We start from the raw sequence: 22,006 nt of genomic DNA, 5'->3' as shown, positions 1-22,006 counted from the left end.
CAAAGAACCAAAGGACAGAGAGGCCACACCTCTCTACACCACTAGTGCACGCCAGCTACTGTGTGCCAGAGTCAGAACACAGGAGCTTCAGGGTTTAGAGACAAGTTTCCCACACTGTGAGAGAGCTCAGGAGAAAGGTTCGAGAGCAGATCGGAGCTCCAGTCTTCCCTCTGCAGAGTACACAGGCCCCTAGCATCAGCTTTGGTCCTAATGTAAACATGGCCACCCCCAGAGGTAAGAGCAGATGCTGCTGAGCTGTTCAGTGATAAATCAACACTCTGCATTTGGAACCAACTGCAGTTTGTGGACAAATGGCAGGAGGGGAAGAGCGTCCTGCCGGAAGGAAAGTGAGTGATGGCAGGACAGGGGAGAAAAATGGAAAAGTACAAGGAGCAGGAGTGGGTGGGGTGGGGAAAGGTGCAGAGGAACAGATGAAAAGCTTGATGGTTAAGAGAAGGCGAAGGAAGAAAAGATGTGAATGAGAATAAAAAGATGTCGCTGCTCTCTCTTGTCCTCAGTAATTCACTTGCTGGGTCACATCAGCAAGAGATTCGAACCAGGCCTGGAGCAAGTGATCTATACTGAGGCTGCTGCTGCCTCCTGCCATCTGCTACTGGCCGGGGTGGGGGTGGGGGATGGACTCCTGAAGCAGTGGTGCTCTCCCCACCCCCAAGAGCTCCTCCCACTCCCACAACTCACTTCTATTGTTCCAGGATGGAACTTTCTTTGCTCAGTGACCCTCCATGGCCTGCCTGCAGTGACACCTGCTCTTGAGAGTATAAAAGGGATAGGAGAAGGCTATGGCTGAGAGGAGGGTGTAGAGAAAGCTGGTGAGCTGAAAAGGCCCGAGGGCAGGTGCATCAACGCAGGGCTTTGTGGTTTGTGTTGGAGCGTCTTTGCTGCAATCTGTTCTTGTTTCTTCTCAGATCCAGACGCCAGGAGAGTCCATGGGAACAGGGTCATTCTTTCTATTTTTCTGGCCTCTCAAACTCTCCCTTGAAATGTCTGACAGCCCCAAAGTGCTATAAATGCCTGGGCTTATTCCTTGCTCCCTCTGATCCCATCCCATCCAGAACTACAGGCACCAGTAGATTTGAGGCCTGGAAGAGTACATTATGTTTCTAAGAACACTTATGATTCCTGGCTAGAGGCTGGGAAAGCCACCTGGGAAGGTACGATGGCATGTTGAGAAGGACAAGTTAGCCCTCTCTCAACGAAAGAACCATTAGCGACAGGCTAACCATCAGTGTTGCAAGATGGAAAGAATTTAGGTAGATTCCAGGTTCTTAGTGGTACCTAATAGCCTCAGTTCTCACCACAGAAAAGGCGATGCGAGCTGTCCTCCAGCTGGACAAGTCCCAAGTCTGTGAGCCAAATGGCACCTTTGCAGGGCCGTGGCACACATATGCTCAGAGTGTTTGCCTGACTGAGGTTACCACTTATCCCCACCTTGAAGAAAGCGATCATTGGAGGGGAGAGCATGTTCTGACGACATCCAGATGTGTAGGCAAATCAGCTGGGCTCCTTCTACTGGCTTAGTGACCTCAGGCAAGTCTGCTCTCAGAGCTCACATTCCTTTTGTAAACCAAGCCCCTTTAAGGGCCAGCACTATTGGCTGCTCGTAGCCGGCATGGATTGCCTCATTTGATCTGTTAACTGTCCAGTGCAGTGAGTCCTGGCAGGGTCTTCATTTCCATCATGGGCTTCAAGGTGTTAGGGTACTTCTCCACGGTCACATGGGATCCGAAACCAGAGCCCACGTCTTTGTCTCTGTCTGTGTATACACATGTGTGGAGATGCACAGCACACGTGTGCACATTTCTTTTTTTTTGAAACAGAGTCTCTCATTGACATGGAACTTATATCTAGTAGGCTGGGCTGGCTGGCCAGCTTGCTTTTTTGATTTGTTTGGCGTAGATTCTGAGGACCCGAACTCAGGTCCCCATGCTTGTGGCCATTGGTGGTGGCACCATCTCTCTAGCTCTACAACCTCTTCTCGATCGCACGGATGTAACGGGGCACTGGGTTTGGGAAGTTAAGATGACCATGGCCTGGAGTGAGTCCTCCTTGTGTGGCAGGGATGTGGTGTTGACGGACGGGGAAGAGGTGGAGTGATGGAATCAGAAGTGAAAGTCGGCTAAGAGCCACGTCTGATGAAGACCAGTCTATGTTGGTGTGGGCACACGACAGAGCGGTAACTCTACCTGGGAGAGGTCTTCAAAGCTACTTTCTCCTCCCACAGTGGGGATGATGAGACCAATAAAGCTGCATGTGCTGGGCCACCTGTGAGTTTACTACACACATCTCTGCAAGCCTCTAACCTGTGCAGTCATTTCAGTTCTGGGCAGTGTAATTCATCAAACTCTGAGGCCCACACCTAGCTTTGTTTCTATGTGTTGTTTTTAAATTAAAAATGTCTCTACCTAAATGGCTTTCTTCATTTTTTTTTCCTCCACCCTACCCGCTGTGGTCACTCATACAAACTCCTACAGTGTTCCTCATGGCTCTCTGTCTTGCCTTGCATGGGGCTGCTTTCTGTCTCTCCACTTCAGCAGCTCTTAGGAACCCAGGCCCTCCAGGGCTGGAGATGAGCCCATATACCGATGTTAACTTCTTCCTTATTTCAGATTTATTTATTTTATTTGATGTGTACGAATGCTCTCCCTTCACATATGTGTGGTCATCTCATGATGTGTGCCCAGGGCTCCAAGAGTTCAGAAGAGAGAGCTTGATTTCCTGGAACTGGAGTTACAGATGGTTGTGAGCCGCCAGCTAGGTGATGGCAATCAAACCCAGCTCTTCTGCAAGAGCAGCAAGTGCTCTGAAGAGCTGCGCTGTCTCTCCAGCTCCCCCTTTGCTTCTTAACTTGGCGTTCTTGCCACTAACCAATCATGCTTTATTTATCTTCTGTAAGGTTTGTTTTCCTTTCCTTTCAAATGGTAAAACCATTGGGATCTAACTACTTCGGATAAACCATGAGGTTCAGAAAGCACTTGCTGTGGCCACAGTGCTCAGTAAATGCTTGTGGAGAGTGTGTTAAGATGTGTATTCTGACGTCAGCGTTATTTCAAAACTTCTTCTGTTCTTCTGCCTTTCTTTGTTCTAACTTCTGCTTGCTGTTCTCTAGGGTCAAGGTCTGTTCAGCAGCCTGGACTAAAATGGTGCTGTCTTTGAAGGATAGATGCATCCCCAAGTTAAAAAGGTCTTGCTTCCATCTTTGTGCATAGAAACTACCCCCGGAGTCCAGGTCTAACCTTTCACAACGGTTTTCTGTTTCCTGCTGCACTGAAGGCCATTTCCTCCAAGGTAGCTGGCTGCTCCAACTCCCTCCCACCCTCCTAGGTGCCTCTCCTATAGCACATTCGGCACTTGTAATGACACAACCCATTATTTTATATTACTCCCTCGTGCTTGTTACATTAGCCTGGCTGGAGAGTGAGGTGGTGATTTCATGTGTATTTGTGCTGAAGCTCAAAACGTAGCCTCATTCCCAGGCACTCACCCCAGATTAATAAAGATCAGGCTGTCAAATATGATGCCTCTCCAATATGTCCCACCCCTGGCTGTTTCAGTCTTCAAACATCACTGTTTTTTGTTCGTTTCGTCCTTAAGGAAGGCAGGCTCTCCATTTTTTCTCAGTCCCTTTCTGAAATCTGTCTTCCCAAATCCTAGCTTTTGTCCTTTGAGTGTTGCCGTTTCCTGCTCTTTTCCTTCTCATAAACACTGCTGTAAAGCTCTCGCCCTGGAATTGTGTGGGCCTGGTAAGGTATCTTAGCTCATACCAGCTATGCAGTTGAGCCATTTACTTGACTCCTCAAGGTTTTTGTTTCTTTGCTTGTTCCCTTCCCTTTCTTCCCACCGCTCCTTCCTTTTCCTCTTTCTCCCTCCCATCTCATTCAGCTTAGGCTGGTCTCGAACTGACTATGTAGCTGAAAATGACCTTGACTTTCTGATGGTCCTGCCTCCGACTCTCTCAAGCTGGGTTTATGGAATTACAGACTTGCACCACATCTAGTTTTATGTGCTGCTGGAGATGGGAACCTGGGCTTCATGCTTGCAAGACTAGCATGCTACCTGCTGAGCCAAATCACCATCCTGCATGGTACCTTCCTATAGAAAATGTGGGGTCCTACCTATTACTGATGACCATTGCTGTGAAAATAAACTCAGCTGGGGTCTTGTAAGATCTTGAAGAAGATTCAGTAAATCAAGCTCCGTGACCCAACTCCTAAAGGAATAAAGTTCAAGCCGTGCCTTTCATAACCCCTTTACCTCCCGAAGCTATTGGATGGGAACTCCCTTAAACTACAGTCACACCTTAAACTACAGCCTCCCATTGCACGGTCACATAGTGAGTCCTCTCTTGTGCCATCATTTAATTCTGTGCTCAGGCCACTTCTCTGCCTTCTTTTCAAGCCTTTCTTTAAGCCCTCTTACTCAACAAGTCTTTTCTGACCATATCAACACTTAAATGTACCCAAAGCCAACTTGAAAGCACACAGAGAAGCTTCTCTGATCCCATGGTTCCTTTTAGTTATATTGTCTACTCTCCGTTTCCTTTTTTTTTTTTTTGTCAGATTTCTTTGGAGAGATATCTGAATGAATGCTTCCCACTTCCTCTTCTCTCTTCATCACCGTAGCACCACAGCACAGCCGGGGGCCGGCCGCACCACACCTGCGACACTGTTCAAACCAGTAGTTGCTGCATCCAGAGGCCCGTCTCCCCTCTGTCCAGCTTGACCTCTCTGAGGCATTGCACACAGTGGCCACTTCCTCCTTCACACAGGCCTCTTTCCTGGCCCTTTGCGGTGCTGCGCAAACCTCCCTCCCCCATCTCTTTGGCCCTTTCACAGGTCTCTCTGTGTATGCCTGTCTGGAAGGGAGGCCCCTTGAGTTTGCTCCATTTTCTTAGTAACTACCAATCTTTCTGAAGCACTTCACGTTACTCTGAATGACTTTTTTAAAGTTTTCACCTGTGCACGTGTGGCTCTCTCTTCCTGAAGTCATCTTCTCTGTTACCCTCTTCCTTCTTTCATGTTGCTTCCTTCTCCTTTACTTCCCCCAGCAGCTGAGGCGCTTCCTCCCTGCAAATCTTTGTTCCCACCTCAGACTCGGTTCAGGTCCCAAGTTAGGGTCCCTTCATAGCACCTTGTCCTTCCCTATCATATAACTTACCCACCATCGTCATTTTTATTTATTTATTTATTTATTTATTTATTTATTTATTTATTTATTTATTTTTGCCCAGTCTACCTTTTGCTGGCATATTGGTTAATTTTCTTACTGTGGTAACAAAGTATCTGACAAAAGCAACATAAGGAAGAGTCTGTTTTGGCATATACTTTGCGGGCACAGCCTAGCAATGCAGGGAAGTCATGGTGCCAGAGGTGCCAGGAGCCCTGACCGTATGGCAGCCTCACTCAGGAAGCAAAAAGAGACAACTGTTGGTGCTCAGCCCGTGCTGTGTGTAATACCTCATTGTGTCTGTTCTCTGCACCTGGTGGAACGGTCGTGTCACCCAACAGGGGGAATGCGAGAATCAATAGAAACGGAGTTGTTATTTCAGTGAATAACCCTCCAAGGCAGTGTGTTGTCAGCTATGAGGTCAGGCAAGTTGTTGCTCAGCTTCCCCACCCCTCTCTGTAAGCTGAGGAGGAGGAGGAGGAAGAGAAGGAAAGCCCCATCAGGAAGTACCTTGCAGGTGTAAGCTCTTCTATTCTCCACCAAGACCCACCAGAGCTGGGATCTAGGTGACGAGAGGTAAGGTCTGTGTCCTGAAGACCTGGGGATGTAGAGACTTCGCTTTAACAGAGCTGTTTACCAACACAGCGGAGGAAATCGGAAATGTGATGTTCTTTATCTGTGACACACGCATTTAATGTGGTCTTCAGCACCTCCTTCTGTGTAGAGGAAAACAAAACAGTGAACTTGAAGTCTCCCGTGCAAGGGATTTAGTTGCCTCTGGCTTGAAAACAGCCAGGAGCTCTTCTGAGTGACTTCTCAGGGCTTCCAAGTCAGTGGTTCTCAACGTGTGGGTCGTGGCCCCTTAGCGGTGGAGCATCCCTTTCACAGGGGTTGCCAAAGACCGTGAAAAACGCGGATATATCCATTATGGTTCGTAACAGTGGCAAGATTACGGTTATGAAGTAGCAACAAAAGTAATTTTATGGCTGGGGGGTTCTCCACAACGTGAGGAACTGTATTGAAGGGTCACAGCATTGGGAAGGTTGGGAGCCGCTGCTCTAGGTCATCGATGCTCTCTTTTCCAGCCCTTTCCCTGACTGCAGTGAAAAGTGGGTGAAGATGGGGCAAATACCACATGACCTTGACCATCGGTGGTACCTAAGAGTAGATCTTGCTGAGGTTTTGAGTGGCAACTAGGAGCTGTGGAGGATAGGGAGGGAAGGAGAAAGAGGGAGACCTGGGAGGGTTGGTCAAAAGGAGCAAGAAGTTCTTGGGTACAAGTGCGTAAGAGGTGACTATATATTGTATAGCGATGTATTATACAAGCCAGACATGGTGGCTCACACCTGTAATCTCAGCACTTGGGAAGCTGAGGCAGGAGGATTCCTATGAGTTTGAAGCTGATATGGGGACATAGTTGGTTCTAGGTCAGCCTGAGCTAAAAAGTGAGACTCTGGCTCTAAACCAAACCAAAGCAAATGTGTTACAGATTTTTAAAAGTTAAAATTATTTTGAAAAATTTTAACACCAAGAAAGGGTAAGTATTTAAATGTTTGACTTCAATATCATACAATGTATAGAACATATATTATCTCATTATTCATATAATTTCTGTTTTTATTTATTTCTTAAGATAGATTTATTTATTTATTTATTATGTACACAATATTCTGCCTGTGTATGTGCTTGCACACCAGATGAGGACACCAGATCTCATTATAGATGGTTGTGAGCCACCATGAGTTGCTGGGAATTGAACTCAGGACTTCTGGATGAGCAGCCAGTGCTCTTAACCTCTGAGACATCTCTCCCAGCCCCCAGTTTCTATGTTTTTATGCATCAGGTAAAATAATCTTATCATGAAAAATAACCCCTGCGGAGGACAAGATGGAGGCTCGTGGGGAGGCTCCGCGATCCTTGGGTTTCCCTGTGTACATTGTAGGCCACTGATCCAAGTCCTCCCTTGTTGACTCAGCCCTTTCTGGGTGGGTTCTCAGGGTCGTTGCTTCTGTCCTCCCGTCTAACCTGCTTGCCTGCAGCTTCCATCGCAGAGGACTGGCTGCAAACAGTGGCCGTCTCCTGGCCTGGTGCTTGTAACCAAATCCGAGTTTACTCTGGAGCAGGCGGAAATGTCGCTAGGTCTTCCGTGAAGAACTTTGAGGGCAGATAATGTGGGAGGGTCCCAAAGGGAGTAACCGTAGATGCTAGTGGATCGTAATTTTGTAATTTGTTCTTTGAACAGAGCTGTGTGGACCACTAGTCTGAAATCCATATGACACTGAGTAAGTTATTCCCAGGCCTGAATACTGAGCCTCGCTGTTTTGTCGTTGGATTCCTTACTTGCTGTGCTTCCACTGTTTTCTCTTAGGGGTTTGACCCATGTAGGAGTGGGTGAGGGAGGTACCTAGAACACCCCCCTCTCTCTCTTGACCCTAAATCATGTTACTCTCTTCTTCCTCCCCTGGCACAGGAAGATTTTGATTTCCATCCTGCCCAGTGGGGGGGAGCCTTACATGATCATCTTCGTTTTCTACCCTGGCTAAGTGCTGGGCCTTGCCTAAGGAGCTGTGACTTTAGGTGGTTCATCCACTGCAGGGAACAATGGAGTCCCTCCCTTGCAGAACCCTTCAGGCAGGGAAGATAAATCACGCAACCACCCTACTTTTCTCAAGCACTCTGAAGCAGCCCTGCCCCCAAGCTTAAAGCCCTGTGATGTAAAGCCTCACTCTGGGAGCCCCATGAAAATGCTTTTCTTGGGCTAAAGAGATGGCTCAGCATTTAAGAGCATTGCCTGTTCTTCCAAAGGACCAGGGCTCAATTCCCAGCACCACATGGTAGCTCACAACTGTTTGTAATTCCAGTTCCAGGGGATCTGACATTGACATACAGACATGCATACAGGCAGAACACCAGTGTACATAAAATAAATAAATAGAAATAAATAATAATTCATTATTCTTTAATAATTTATAATAATAAATAACAATTTCTTATTATTCTAAGAAAAATTCTTGTCTTTATCAAGTGCTTGGCTCTTGCCATAAAATGTTGTAGCTTTCATAACTGTTGTTCTAGTGTGGACATTGAAATGCCTACTTTGGGTAAGGTGTGATGGTAACCCTGGCACTCAGGAGGTGCAGGAGGATGGAAACTGTGAGGAAAGCCTAGGCTACAATATAGTAAGTCTGTGTTTAAATACATAATATAAACAAACAAAAGAAGACAAAGACGTAAAATGATTTTTTTTTTAATCAGGAGAAATAAAAATGTCTTAGAATAAATATTTTAGGGCCAGTAAGATGGCTCAGTGGGTAAAGGCACTTGCTGTGAAAACTTAACAACGGGAGTTCAAGTCCCAGAACCCACATGAAAGTGGATGGAGAGAACTGCACAAAGTCGTCCTCTGATGACCACATGACGCATGACACATCATTCCACCCACACATCCTGCCAAGACTCAGAACAACAACAATAACAATAACGTTTAAAAATGCTTAAAATCACACGGCACCACCAATCCACCGAGTTGTCCTGGCTAGTGCCCTCTCCTGACATAGATCAGTGGTTATCAGACGCCCAGGTCATTGATGACATGGAATTAAAAAGTGCCAGGGCCTGGGAGATGGCTTAGTAGGTAAGAGTGCTTTCTTTGTCATGATGGTGAACTGAGTTCGAATTCCCAGCTCTCATGCTCCAGGCTGGGCATGACTCTACATTCCTGTAACCTTAGAATTGGTGGGGAGAGAGACAGCTGATTCCTGAGAGCTTGCTGGCCTTAGAAATTGACTTAGGTGAAACAAGTGTAAGCTTCAGCGAGAGATCCCATCTCAGGACAATAAGGTGTACAGGCAGAGAGGAAGACACAGCATCCTGTCCTGAGCATGCCATTCACGGGTGCATACAGCTGCACAGTCCAGTGTGCGCAACACACGCACACGAGACGGAGACAGAGACTGAGAGAGAGACGGAGACAGAGACAGAGACAGACAGACAGACAGAGAGAGACAGAGAGAGATGGCTGAGTTAGGATTAGTTGTGCAAGCCTGTTATCTCAGCCAAGCCCCACTCAGGAGGCTGAGGCCCGAAGATTATATAAGTTTGAGCCCTGCTTGGGCTATGGATTGAATCCCAGACCAACAACAAAACAGAAAGGAGGAGAGACGGGGGCACACCTCCATGGCAGAGCACTTTTATCATATACTGGAAGGTTGGGTTCAGTGCCCAGTAACAAAAATGGTAACTTCTTGTACTTCTTGTAACTTTTGTACATTTTACAAAAAGAAGTAAAAATGGTCACTGAATCATTTATTTTAACTGTCTTGGCATCTTATTCTAGGGTGTTCTTCATTTTGAGGACCCCTTCTAGAAAGCTGCCATTGTCATCCCAGCAGAAGGGAGTGCATCAAGAGTTAAAACAATTGATTGAAAAGTTTCTCAAAAAAAAAAAAAAAAAAAAAAATCAGCTACTGGAAATGCAGGCTATAAATAGCTCTCATTTCCCTCCTGACCTGATGTGGTGACTCTGCTTATCTGTGTGGACTAGAAGCACTGCTTGGCAGAACATATGACATTGATTAATAAGAGGAAAGGCTGGATTAGCCATTAGGTAAATTAGCAGAAAAATTATAATCAACCTTAATTAAAGCATTATAACCCAGGTCAGCGGGATGGTTTAGCAGGTAAATCCAGGCTTGGTAGCCTCAGCACCATTTCCAGGACCCACAACCACAGCCGGCACATGTGTGTGTGTGTGTGTGTGTTTTGATATTGGGACAGAAAGGTGGCTCAGCAGGTAGAGCTGTTTGCCACCAAGGCTAACCCCAAGTCCTCTGACCTCTATGTTCCTGCCAGTTGTCCTTTGACTTACACAGACACACACATACAGAAACACACACACACACATCTAAAATAAATGTAATTTTAAAAATTAAAATAAATCTAATTTGATAGGCAAATTTCAAAGTAAAAAAAAAAAAACAAAACGAGTAGTCTAAAATACCAAATACACATCCTCCAGGGTTTTCTAAAAGAGACAGAGAATGCTATCCATGCAGCAGAGTGTATTTAGAGACTGCATTTCTTGTGGATGTTTTTCTGATGGTGGTAAAGGGTTGGCCCCGAGTCATTCACATTCCTGTCCAGTTTGTCTTTCAACTCCCTGAGTCTTCTCTCTGGTGTGAACTCAGCTTAGGGCAGAGGATGTATAGTGCCTATTACCTTGGCCTAATGAGCAGCAACAGCTTACCAGCAAACCCGGGGTTCAGCCAACTCTGCATTAGTGGAAGGGCAGTAAACTCTGAGGGTTTAGTCAGAAGTGACCACTGTTGTCATTACTATGGGATTTACTGCACGCTGGTCCATGGAGAAGAAGCATGGCTTCCTCTGAGGGTAGCCATGTGTCGTGAGGGGCTGTGGAGGAGCAATAAGCTTGGATAGTGAGGACGCCGCCTCTCCAGTACTGCTTCTCCCTCACCTGCGGTCTTTGGACTTAAGCTTCCTCTTGTCTGTTTTTTCTTCCACCTCTTTCTGCATCCACAGATGGGGTGGCGGCCTTCCGTGCCTTCCTGAAGACCGAGTTCAGTGAGGAGAACCTGGAGTTCTGGCTGGCCTGCGAGGAGTTCAAAAAGACCAGGTCAACGGCGAAGCTAGTCACCAAGGCCCACAGGATCTTTGAGGAGTTTGTGGATGTGCAGGCGCCTCGGGAGGTGTGTCCGTCATGACAACTGTCTCCCGTGCTCTTGGGAGGTGGGGTTGAGCCGAACCCTGGGATTTCTTCCTACCCTAATGAGGCTCCCAACTCTGATGAGAAGTGGGTAGCCTTGGTCTCTGAGGGCCCGTGACCTTGCTCTCTGTTTGTATCTCCAGGTGAATATCGATTTCCAGACCCGAGAAGCCACGAGGAAGAACATGCAGGAGCCATCCCTGACTTGTTTTGATCAAGCCCAGGGGAAAGTACACAGCCTCATGGAGAAGGACTCTTATCCCAGGTTCCTGAGGTCCAAAATGTACTTAGATCTGCTGTCCCAGAGCCAGAGGAGGCTCAGTTAGACCTCGAATGGGGACTCTTGGAAGTCACTGGCTTTCCCTTCCCCTTGCTGCCAAGACCATATTCTAATGTGAAATGTCAGAGATGTTCAAAGGCACTGGGGTTTGGGGCGGGAGGCTGAGGGTGACAAGGGAATGAAGGGCTGTTCCAAAGTACGACCCAGCTGCTGGGGCTGGGCCTCTCTTCTATTTACCCAGATCTGTGTTTTGGTTAGAGGTAGCTCCTCTGCTGTCACCCTTCCTTCTCTGGGTGGGTCAGTCACTGGCCCTTTATAACGCCTTCGGTCATCTCTACTGAGAAGGCAGATTCACTGTGCCGGGCTACTTTGTAAATAATGCAAACGCATTTACCATCACCTCACCACCACACCCTCTTCACTAGGATTCCAGATCTTCACCTTGTCCTTTAACCAAAGGAGGAGTAGTTAGAAGACTCAGGTTCTCCCTTGAGACTTACTGTCACAAACCAGTGGCCCAACCTGAGTACCTGGACCTCACAATTCCTAGCACCACTGACGGGTGACCTCTGACAAAAGACATATTCCCTGGAGTTGACTGTGTCTTCTGTTTCTGCAGGACCAATATGAGAGTCTGGGGTCCTTTCTTATCCTAAGGAATTCACCAAACTTCTTTATACTTGCGATTCCAAGAAAGGGTCTTGGGAGATTCCTCCCGTGACTTCTGAGTGGAGCTGCCCTTTTGAGAGAGAGGCTTTGTGAATCTTCCGTAATTCCATCAAGAGCTTTTCTAGAAGCCGGGTGATCAGGAAATGTAGCATCAGTAGACTTTTTGCTCAAAATGAGGCTCCATATAACCTGTCTGTTGCCTAATGTATTCTGTGCCCTTACCTCCCCATGGCTTCACATATCACCGATCTTTTAGGACGAAAGGCAGCTTGGCAAAGGGAGGTAAAATTCCCCATAGCATGACAGCTTTCCTAGTGCCTGATGCTTTTCCTGTCTCTCCACCTCCTCCTTCCATGCAGGCCATGTAACTATGATGGGGGAGAATGGGAACCTAGGCGGAAACTCTCATTGCAGCTTGCTTCCTGGGCAACCTTTCTAAGGAAGGTTTCACTTTGGGCTGTGTAGAAATAGCTTCCTTCTTGGTCTCTAGTCTTTGGGACTGAACATGAACTGGGAAGAACACTGTGAACATCAGGCGGTGGAAACTTTCCGACAGTGCTTGTGTGGTACCCTGAGGCTGCTCTTGGAAATGCACCAGGACGCTCTTTCTTGGAGGAGGCATGAGCAACGTGGAATCTCTGCAGTGACCCAGGAGGAAACTGACTCTGCTATCTCCTGCAGTGACAGGGAGATGAACCTTCAGCGTAGAGACCAGATAATGGAAGATGAGCCTGGAAGCTGATGGCCTCTGGGTGAACCGAATCAGAGAATGTAGAGGAGTCACTCCTGTGATCATTCGCAACCAGTCAAGTCAACTTGGGCTTACTGATGAGCCATGAACTTTCAGCTTGAGCAAATGAAATAGTCCACGGCCAGGCTGCCCTGGAAAGTAGGCGGTAGAAAGCTGGGCTGACATTCTCCTTTTGTGAGGTGCTAGCCCTTTTGAGGTATTGTAGGGTTTGTATTCTGGTCTTGGAGAATCAGTTTCTTGGTTGTAGCCAGACAAGGCCAAGAAGGCCCTTAAGTCCTACCCTGTTAGTGCCAACCGCCCTTCTAGTGGCACATTGTCATTTGTGAATGGGTGTTGGTTTCTGTGTGTAGACTTCAAAGAGAGAGAAGAACACCTATTTTCTAGGCCTCACATGGAAGAGACCTGAGGCAGTCACATTTAATAAGAACCCTGAAGCTTCAAATAGCATCCCAGTTAGGTCAGATAGGTTTCCCCACCCCGATATAAAAATATTCTTAGCTAAAGCTGCCAGAACTAATGTGATGATTAAATTCTCTAACAGGGTATTTTAAACATTGTTTACATATGAAATGTGCATCTGCTACCAATGCTACTGTCCAATAGGAGGTGCATTGGACAGTATTGGACCCGCAGTGATGGAAATGTCCTAGAAAGGTCTTCTCACCCCTTGTACTGTCCCAATGCAGAAAGGCTCCACGTACATCCTGCAGCACCTTTGTTTGGGGCCTAGAGTTCTTGCCAACTATTGGTGGAAAGAAGGTTGCAGAGGGTGATGTCATGATACCTGGTGACCCCTTCCCACTTGCGAGGTATGAAGAACCAAGTTTGTGTATCCTGACTTTTGTAGCTAGACACGGGCATGTGAGTTTGTGTCTGTGTGTATGCGTAGAGGAGCAGATAGCTCTGTTTATGCTACTCTCATGGAGCATCTCGTGTGTGTATGTCTGTGTGTGTGTGTGTGTGTGTGTGTGTGTGTGTTGTGAGTCTTTGGGCAGTACACTGCAGACATGATCTTCCCATGTGGGTAGCTTTTCACATACCCCATCTCCCCAGCTTCTCATAGGAGACACAGAACTTCTCACCCTGACCCCGCCTCTTAGGCCTTTTGGTCATGCTGGCCCAGATTGTGGTCTGTGATGAAACAGAGAAATGTTTACAACATCTAGAGCAATATCCAAGCATACCTCATCTCTGAGCTTCCACGTGTCCCAGTCCCCTCCCCTCAGTTCTTCCTCTACGAGCCTTATCTGCCTCCCTGGGTTGTCATCACAGTGCTGCCTTTTCCCTTTCATGTCTTCCTTTGCTCCAGTCATGCAGAGAGTGCTGACGACTGGCCCTGGACTCAGGCCAGCCCAGGCAGCAGGGTACAATGCTGTGGCTTTCTATCCCTTGGTCCTACTGGAGTATTTGCTTATTTTTGTTCGGGTGTGTGGTTTGCTGTTGCTCTCATGGACCAAGCAGATCTCAGTCACTGACAGCTTTGGCACTCTGGGTTGGATGAGAGAGTGATCCTCTGAGCAGGCAGTATATATTATTAAACCTAGGCATGAATAATAGGGGTCACCCTGAAAGCCCCTCACAAATGTTAATTCCCAGCTTCTGTACTCAGAGACGCTGATCTCAAACTTAGGGAAGGGACCCATGAAGCAACATTGAAAAAAGAAAAGAAACCCTCCTGGATATGTAATGGCGTGTGGGCATTGGACAAAATGGCCCAAGACTGGTTCTTAACTTCATTGCTCACAGGCTTACCTGGGGAGCACCAAAAAACAAACAAACAAACAAACAAACAAACAAAACCTAACTGTTTAATGTCTACCAAATAGCTAAATCAGAGAGGCCTGGAGGGAGCCAGGTGGCAGCAGTTTTTAATATTCCACTAGCGGTCCCAATGTCAGGAAGCAGTGGTAGCCTAAAGAATGAAGAGGAACAGACTGACAGTGAAGAAAAAAAAAAAACTAAACTAAACAAAACAACAACAAACCCAGCAGTGAGGAGAAGGCACAGCAGCCCACCTGGATGCAAAAAGCACAAAGAGCAGGACACCTTGCGTGCTCCGCAGCTGACTCTTGGAGTGGTTGCTTTGTGCCTCTCACTCCGACTTGCTCCTTTGAGGCCACGTTTGTGATCAAGCTACTTGCACCAGGTGGCAGCAGGTCATGCCAAGGCGGGGAACATGAAGGGCACTTGACTGAGAGCTGTTTTGCCATGCTTCCCCTGCCCTTCCCACAGCACTTCCTCCAGGCCTGCATCATGAACTCTATCCCTGTTTGTTTTCATATACTCTTGTGTTTGGCCCTTTTGCATCAGGCAGTGCCTCTGTACCCAAGGCCATGCAATAGGATAGCTGGAGCATAGGTAGTGAGTGAAGAGTGTCTTGGTAGTGATGACCGTGGTACAATAGCTTCCAAATTTCGTCCCTTCCTGAAGAGGATCAAATGGGGGGGGGGTGCTTTCCAAGACTACGGTGAGATGTGGTTCCCTGCTTCCAACCCTCACTAGCTATTTTCTCTTTGGTCCCATGTTGGGTAGGCAACAAGAAAGCTGCTAGCTGGCTCTATTTTCTGGTGCTTTCCCCAGAACTTGCTGCTCTGAGAAACCAAAGCTGTGAAAAGGCGAATGCTCTGCCCAGGTGCTTGCCCTGGACAGGGCCACAAGCCCTGGATGGTAGAGAATCAGTCTCTCTGCTGTGAGGGGAAGGCATGAGAGCTGGGGGAGGGGGAGCAAGGGGGAAGGCTGAGGAGGAAAGGGCAGGGCAGGAGAGCCCCCAGCTGCCAGCATGGTAGCTGTTTCTCTGTGTCCCGGAGGGAAAGGTGAAGAGAAGGAGCACATTCATAGGCAGGATGGCCTTCTAGCAAGGATAACACCAGAATCCCGATGGCCCTGCAGAGGAACTGTTGTTTCCCTCCCCTGCTTTCAATCTGCCAAGTGTCTGCTCCCCTTAAATCCGTACCCCTCCCATGAAAGCAAGAGAGGTGGTAAGAGCAGTCCTGGCACTGGGAGCCCATGCCACCGAGCCACTTGGTGTGAGACTGAGGCAGGAGAAGCCAAGAGGAGAGAAGGCTTTCTACTCCTGTGGCTTCTCAAGGACTATACAAGATGCTGTAGGCCACAACGGAAGACATCAGGACGGGACTACTGGCCTCACCCGGTTCTGGGTTTGGGGTCCTCTCCATAAACTGTCCATTTCTTGAACTTACTCCCTCTGCTCCCTCCCCCTGCCAGATTAAGAGAAGGTGACCAGGCTCCCCACGTGCACTGACAATGGTAGCCTCAGCTGGTCACTCCTGGAGCACAACAGATTCCTAGCAGCTCATGTGCCGTATAAACCGCTTGGCTGACGGAGTCCTCATTGAGTCCTTTCACTACCATGTAAAGTGGAGTACATTCACCTTTACTATACACAGGCTGTGAGAACATAATAAAACCTGAACAAGCTGCCCTCCGCTCTCTGCCCACGTTTCTGGCCGTCTGAGTCTTTATGAGGAAACTCTTCACACAACACGTGGCCTCCACAGGGGGAGCATGTGGCCCTGCCCTGCCACAGCTGGCACGGAGCTGGCCACCAGGAAGAGTCGGGGCGTGGATAGACACGGGTTGATTGAGAATGGTCTGGGGCTGAGCGTAGGGGGTGGTGATGAGAGTGGCTTTGAAACTGTGAAGTGCTATACAAAAGCCAGGTGGTATTTTTTTATTTTTGCCACCTACAGCTTGAAAACGCAGGGAGAGAAAGGGTTTGCAAGTTTGTTCAGCGGAGGCCATCTGAACACACAGTGGGTTCATATGGCTGCCTTTGTGCGGTGGCGTGTCCCTGAAAGGGGCTGCGTTAGTCATCAAGTCTTTGTCCCCGGTGCTCGGGTCCTGCTGAGGGGACAAAAGGAGAATGAGACATCGATTCTGCTGGCAAAGGCTTCTTCTGCGGGTGGGGTGAAAACGTGGAGATACATGAAACTTTAGCAATCCAACTAAATTGAAATTAAATTATAATCAGACCAGGGAAGGTCTGGCTTTAGTGGGAAGTTGATTCTCCTTCAGTGGTAAAACCTCTGGGTTAGATGAAAAGGGGGCTGATTATGCAAATGACGCCCCTCACATCTCAGTTTGGCAGACCAGAAATGGCAGGCCAGGCTGCTGCAGACTAAAGTGCTCCCGGGAGAATACAGGTGGCTTTCTCTTTCTCCAGCTTTGCTTTTCAACTTCTCTCTTAACTGTCGCCAGGAGAGAGTGGAGGAGGCAGAGAGAGAGGTAAAGGATCAGGTGTGGATGCCACTAGCCTGGGCTGTGAGCTCTCAGCCTGAGTGCCCTGCTAGTTGACCGATGACACTGTGTCTCAGGAGACACTCCTTGCAACACCCTCCATGAGAGTGACCGCCACTCTGGCTGTGCCTGCTTCTTCCTGGACTGTACCCTGTGATTTGGTAGCCTCAGCAGTCTGCTTTTTTCCACTGGTCAGAGGATGACCCCGTGCTGGTCTTCTCTCAGAATGCTCACGACTGGGGATGCTTAGGCTCGATAAAGCAGGAAACGGGCTTTGTTTGACAGCCAGGCTCCTTAGGCAGCCTAACTCTTACATCACTGACTTTGTTGGCTGAAATCAGAACCCCCATCTCTGGGCCTCAGGCCCAGGCATCAGGGGCACATGCCAGGCTCTTTAAGGGACCATGGATCCTGCTTCCTACTGGAGAGGTCAGAGTCAAGCCCACTCTTCTCTTCTTCCTCTTCCTTTCCTTGCTTCTGGGGAGGGGTTGTGGTAGGGCTCACAGTTTTCAATAGCTTCCTCCATAAAGCTTCACAAACTCCCTCCTGTGGTCTTCTGCTCTTTGGACAGGGTATCAGGACCCCCTCACTGGCTTTCCACACCCTTCCTTAATGGCTATTTGGTTCGGAACTGACTCTTGTATCTTGTTCTTCTGAACTATGGCAGAAGCTCTGGACTTGGGGGCTACAGCTTGCGTATCCTAACACATTGCATCTAAGGGAAAAAATAAGTCCTACATCTACTGAGGGAGAGTCATTGCTAAGGGCAAGGAGGTCCTGGCTCCTGTGGAAAGCTGTTTAGCTGGGCCTGTCTTTACCATGGAGCTGCTGCAACAGAACACCATAGAGTGACCAATTCTAAAGACAATAGAACTGTATTTCTGTTGTGTCACTGGCCGAGTGTTAGGCCATACTTCTGAGTCACAATAGTAGAACGAAATTAAGGCAGCTCTCAGTTCTCATTTTAGAAAAAGATACAAATCCCACCTGTCCATGCTTTACCCCGTGACACAGAGGGCCATCTAGGCCCACAGCCTAGGTCACTGTAGCTTGATGGGAAAGGCACAGTCCAAGGGCTGCCTTCGATTGGGCCACAGCTACAGGTTCCTCCTCAGGGTCTGGAATCTGATGCTAACAATTTCTGGATTTCAATCTCAGTTTTAACTCTTGCAGGGTGTATGAGTCTAGGGGGATGTTCTCACTCCTGTGCTGCTTGCTGGAATATTAAAGAGAACCATGACCACTGAGTGATACAGAGCAGGAGGTAAAGGCAATGGCTGCGTGAGCCAGAGTTCCATCCCCAGAGCCCATGTAAAGGTGTCTTCCAAATGCACACCAGGGCAGGCATGCCCCTGACACTGCAGTAAGCAACAGTAATAAAAGACCGCCATGGAAAGCCAATGCTATCGCAAAATCAGTGTGCCACCCCTTCTTTGTTACACTAAACTCCCTGAGGGCAGAGACTATATTCCTCATTCCTTGTTCTAGTCCCTAAATGTTTACCGGAAGAATGTTGAATCCACAAGTGCTTTGAGGAGGCTCCGGAGCACAGCTTAGATGCTAGCATAATTTAGGGGTGGAGGCAAGAACTCTAAGACCTGGGGCCTCAGTGAACTTCCTTGGTTCTTACAAGGACTTTCCTTTTTGTTTGCAAGCATTGGTACCTGCCAGATGAATGTTGGTGGCTGTATACTTACAAGCAGGAAAAATAAAAGGAAGCAATTGAAAAGTCGGGAGCCTGGCTCAGTGATTTAGTTTCTTCATCTAGCTGGATCTTTTTGATAGGTCCCTGAGACAGCACATTAGTTTGCTATGACTGTCAAGATAAAATACCATGGATGTCATCCCAAGACAATAGAACTTTATTATCTCTTAATTCTTGAGCTAAAAGTTCAAGATCAAGGCCCTTGTGGGCTGGTCCCCAGTGAGGCATCTCTCCTGGTCATGTGGATGGCTGTGTGCTTGCTGCTGAAGGGAGGTACATCCCTGAACCAGTCAGCCAGTCGTGTCTCCATTCCTACTTCAGGCACTAATACCAGCCTTGTGGGCACCTACAGGGGCTGGCTCTCTCCAGAGGCAGCTGATGGGAGAGCACAGGGGATTCGGGTCTGCACAGGCCAGAGACTCAGTGCGGATCCTGTGGGAACCTCCTGATTTCCAAGCACTGGATTCTATTTTTCATGCATGAAGTATGAGCCGCTTACATTCATTTGGTAGGTGCCAATTCTTGAAGAATGGAAAGTCCTCAGACAAACCAAGGAACTCCTGGGCTCTCCTTCTCTTCTCAGAAGGACAGACGCCATAGTAGATTACAGATACTTCCTTAATGCATCACTTTAATTTCATGGCCTCTTTGAAAGGTACTTGAGGTACTTGAGGTTAGGCATCGACCTTGTAAATTTAGGAGAAAGCAACTCAGCCCATTATCAGGTAGATGCTGCTGTTATCCCCGAGAACAGAAGAGGAAATGGAAGTACAGATGGGTTATATGATATCCCCAAGGGCACACAGGGTGGAGCTGGCAGGACTGGGCACTCTAAATCCCGATGTCTACTGTGCTGTGGACAGAGGGTTCCTCGGGGGATGAGGTGGTGGAGGGGGGGGAGCTTGGGGTGCTAGAACTGAGCTGTTGATGGGATGGGACTGGTAAGTATACACAGTGTGGGCTGACAAGAGCAGAGATGGGACACCTTCCTCTGCTTTTCTCCCTGGCTTCCTGGTACAAAACAACTATGGTTGAAAGACCTGCTGCAAAGTCTGCCTGAGGTTAGATTGGCCAATTATGTGCCAGGCTGTTCTCTGGCAATGAGTGCAGACTCAGTCATTGAGTTTGATTTGTGTCTGTCCTGCCCTTTCTACCGTCTCCGCTAGTCTGTCAATCTGTCTTCCACAGCACATCAAGGGCACAGCATTATTTTTAGGGAAGCTGAGTCACAGCCCTGTGCACAACCTGAGGACACGAGGCTCCATTTTCCTTATCTGTTGTGGGAAGGTACATCCCTGGTGAGCAGACCTCAAAGCCATCTCCATCCCTTGGGTACTAACGTTGGCCTTGTGGACATGCGTAGGGGATGCCTCTGTCCGGAGGTAGCTGGAAGGAGAGCACAGAGGATTCTGAGACACAGAGGAAAGAGCCTGGCTGGTGATGCTGTCCAGGACCCTAGGGAAGGAAGGCACTTAGCTTCTCCTGGCCTTGCTTTCCTTATTGGCAAAAGGGGCCCAGTACATTTCCTAGCAGGATAGACACAAGGGTTATGGGTAATTTATTGACACCACCTGGAGCAGGTATTGGAGAGGTTCTTCAAAATGTGTAGCTTAAGTTCTAGAGGTCCTGGTGTGAAAACATCTTAATAGTTGGCCCCTCAACTTTATCTGGGATCAGAGCATGTCCAGGGGTAGTCGGCAGTTAGTCAGCTGAGGTGGGTGAAGGAAAACTATGCTTGCAGAACAAAACAAAACAAAACAAAACAAAACAAAACAAAACAAAACAAAACAACTAGGATCTCTGTTAGCTTGGAACAGAGGTCTATCACTTAAGAGGGTATTGTGTTAAGCAAGTTCGATGTGCCAGGATTGGATTCTTGTCACATAGCTCTTGAATGCACCGCCCCAGAGGCAAACAGATTAACTGGATGTTTGAGTTGGCAGAGTTAAAACAACAACCTCCTTGCAACAGATCAGCTGATCAGGCACCAACAGCGTGCTCTTACCTAATGTCCCCCAGCAGGAAGCAAGCTATACTTTTGCCTTCTAGGCTCTGGGGAAGCACACACCGGTGAACTACGCCGGAATGAATGAAAATGGAGCCTCTTCCAACTCACAATAGCTATGTGCAGGCTTGCTGGGATGTGAAGGGAAATGATTTCAGTCACATGCTCTAAAAATGAACACACGGGGGTTTTCCAGTAAAGATATTGTTAGGCCAGTTGTAGCTAATGTGCAAGGATCATCGTTGAGACCCGGAAGCTCCCCAAGGAGTGATTGGCAGCATCTCGCAGCGGATGGCAAGGAAGTGGGGTGAGGGGCTGGGATGCGGGATTCTCCAGTTAGGCTTCTGGGAGTCTGTGCATCACGATCGATCGTATTCAAATCCCAGGACGTGCGGATCATGAATAACTCTTACTGCAAGGTCGGGGAGTCTCGTCCCCGGGGAGGTGACTGTGGACAATTACTCAGCAGCCAACTTGCTTTCTGTATGGCCTTGGCCTGGGTGGAAGAGGGAGGGGGCAGGCTCAGGGAGGACCCTGAAGGAAGCAGGAACATATAGCCTTGTGTACCAGACTCAGGGGCTGCCATTGCTGAGATAAAACAGTCTGAAAGAAGTGAGGAGAGTGTGTCCTGCACAGGGGTTTGGAGGGGAGGTGGACTGTGGGACTCCTGTTCCTCTCACTGCTAAGTGGACTTTCACAGGCAGCTCTGCACAGGGACTTGGCTCGGCAGGGGGAAGCATCCTCTCACAGAGGACAGCATCTGCAGCCACAGAGACAAGCTCGCTTTGTTGAAGGAGCAGCTGTTGGCCACTTGCTCACTGGCTTGGGCTAATCCCTCTTTTGAGTAGGGGCTGGAAGCCTGGATTCTAAAAGAAAAGAAATGGGAGAAGCACTATGGCATGTTCAGTGCCTTCTGTCTGGGTCATTAGCCTTTTGAGGTGAGCCTAGTGTGCTGTATTTGGCATGCTTCCCCCTCACCTCATCTAAAGTTCTCAGACAGCACCCCCCTCGCCCCTGCCCCAGCATCTTGACAGCTGTCCATCCCTGAGGGCCTTTTTGTCTTCCTGACACCTGCCCCTGTTTTCTTTATTGTCCAGGGCCAGAATGGAGCGTTCTAGGCTGGACAGAAGCCAGATAATTGACCTCAGACCATTAGAGTGCCATCCCTGCCCCTTTACAGGGCATAACAGCCTATCCAATAGGCAGCTGGGCTAGCCAAGGACTCTTGAGTGCCTGCTTGTGAGCATAGATTGGGGGTGGTTGGAAAGGTCTGGAGATGTCCTCTGAAGCTGTAGAAGAAATTGCATATCCATCTGCCACCTATCCTGGAGGAAACAAATGGATCAGAAGTACAGAATTAATACTTCCTAAAATCCCATAGAGAGGTCAGGGGGGAGGGGGAGAGGGGAAGGGATACCTTCAGTTCCTGATGC

General features: G+C 48.3%; 1 protein-coding gene across 6 annotated transcripts in view; it reads left to right on the top strand.

The window, feature by feature from the left end:
- The window catches only part of Rgs8 (regulator of G protein signaling 8), a 41,391-nt gene extending 25,333 nt beyond the window's left edge, over positions 1-16,058 (top strand). For all 6 annotated transcript variants that reach the window (XM_055624587.1, XM_055624589.1, XM_055624592.1 and 3 more), the window contains 2 exons: positions 10,723-10,889; positions 11,050-16,058. In XM_055624587.1, coding sequence (XP_055480562.1) covers positions 10,723-10,889; positions 11,050-11,232 — 350 coding nt within the window. In that variant the 3' untranslated portion in view covers positions 11,233-16,058. The remainder of the gene's footprint in view (positions 1-10,722; positions 10,890-11,049) is intronic.
- Positions 16,059-22,006: the final 5,948 nt, after the last annotated feature.

The sequence above is a fragment of the Psammomys obesus genome, unplaced genomic scaffold (genome assembly GCF_907164565.1).
Source record: "Psammomys obesus unplaced genomic scaffold, mPsaObe1.curated_primary_1811, whole genome shotgun sequence".
Classification (NCBI taxonomy): Eukaryota; Metazoa; Chordata; class Mammalia; order Rodentia; family Muridae; genus Psammomys; species Psammomys obesus.
This window is presented reverse-complemented; position numbering and strand designations above follow the sequence as displayed.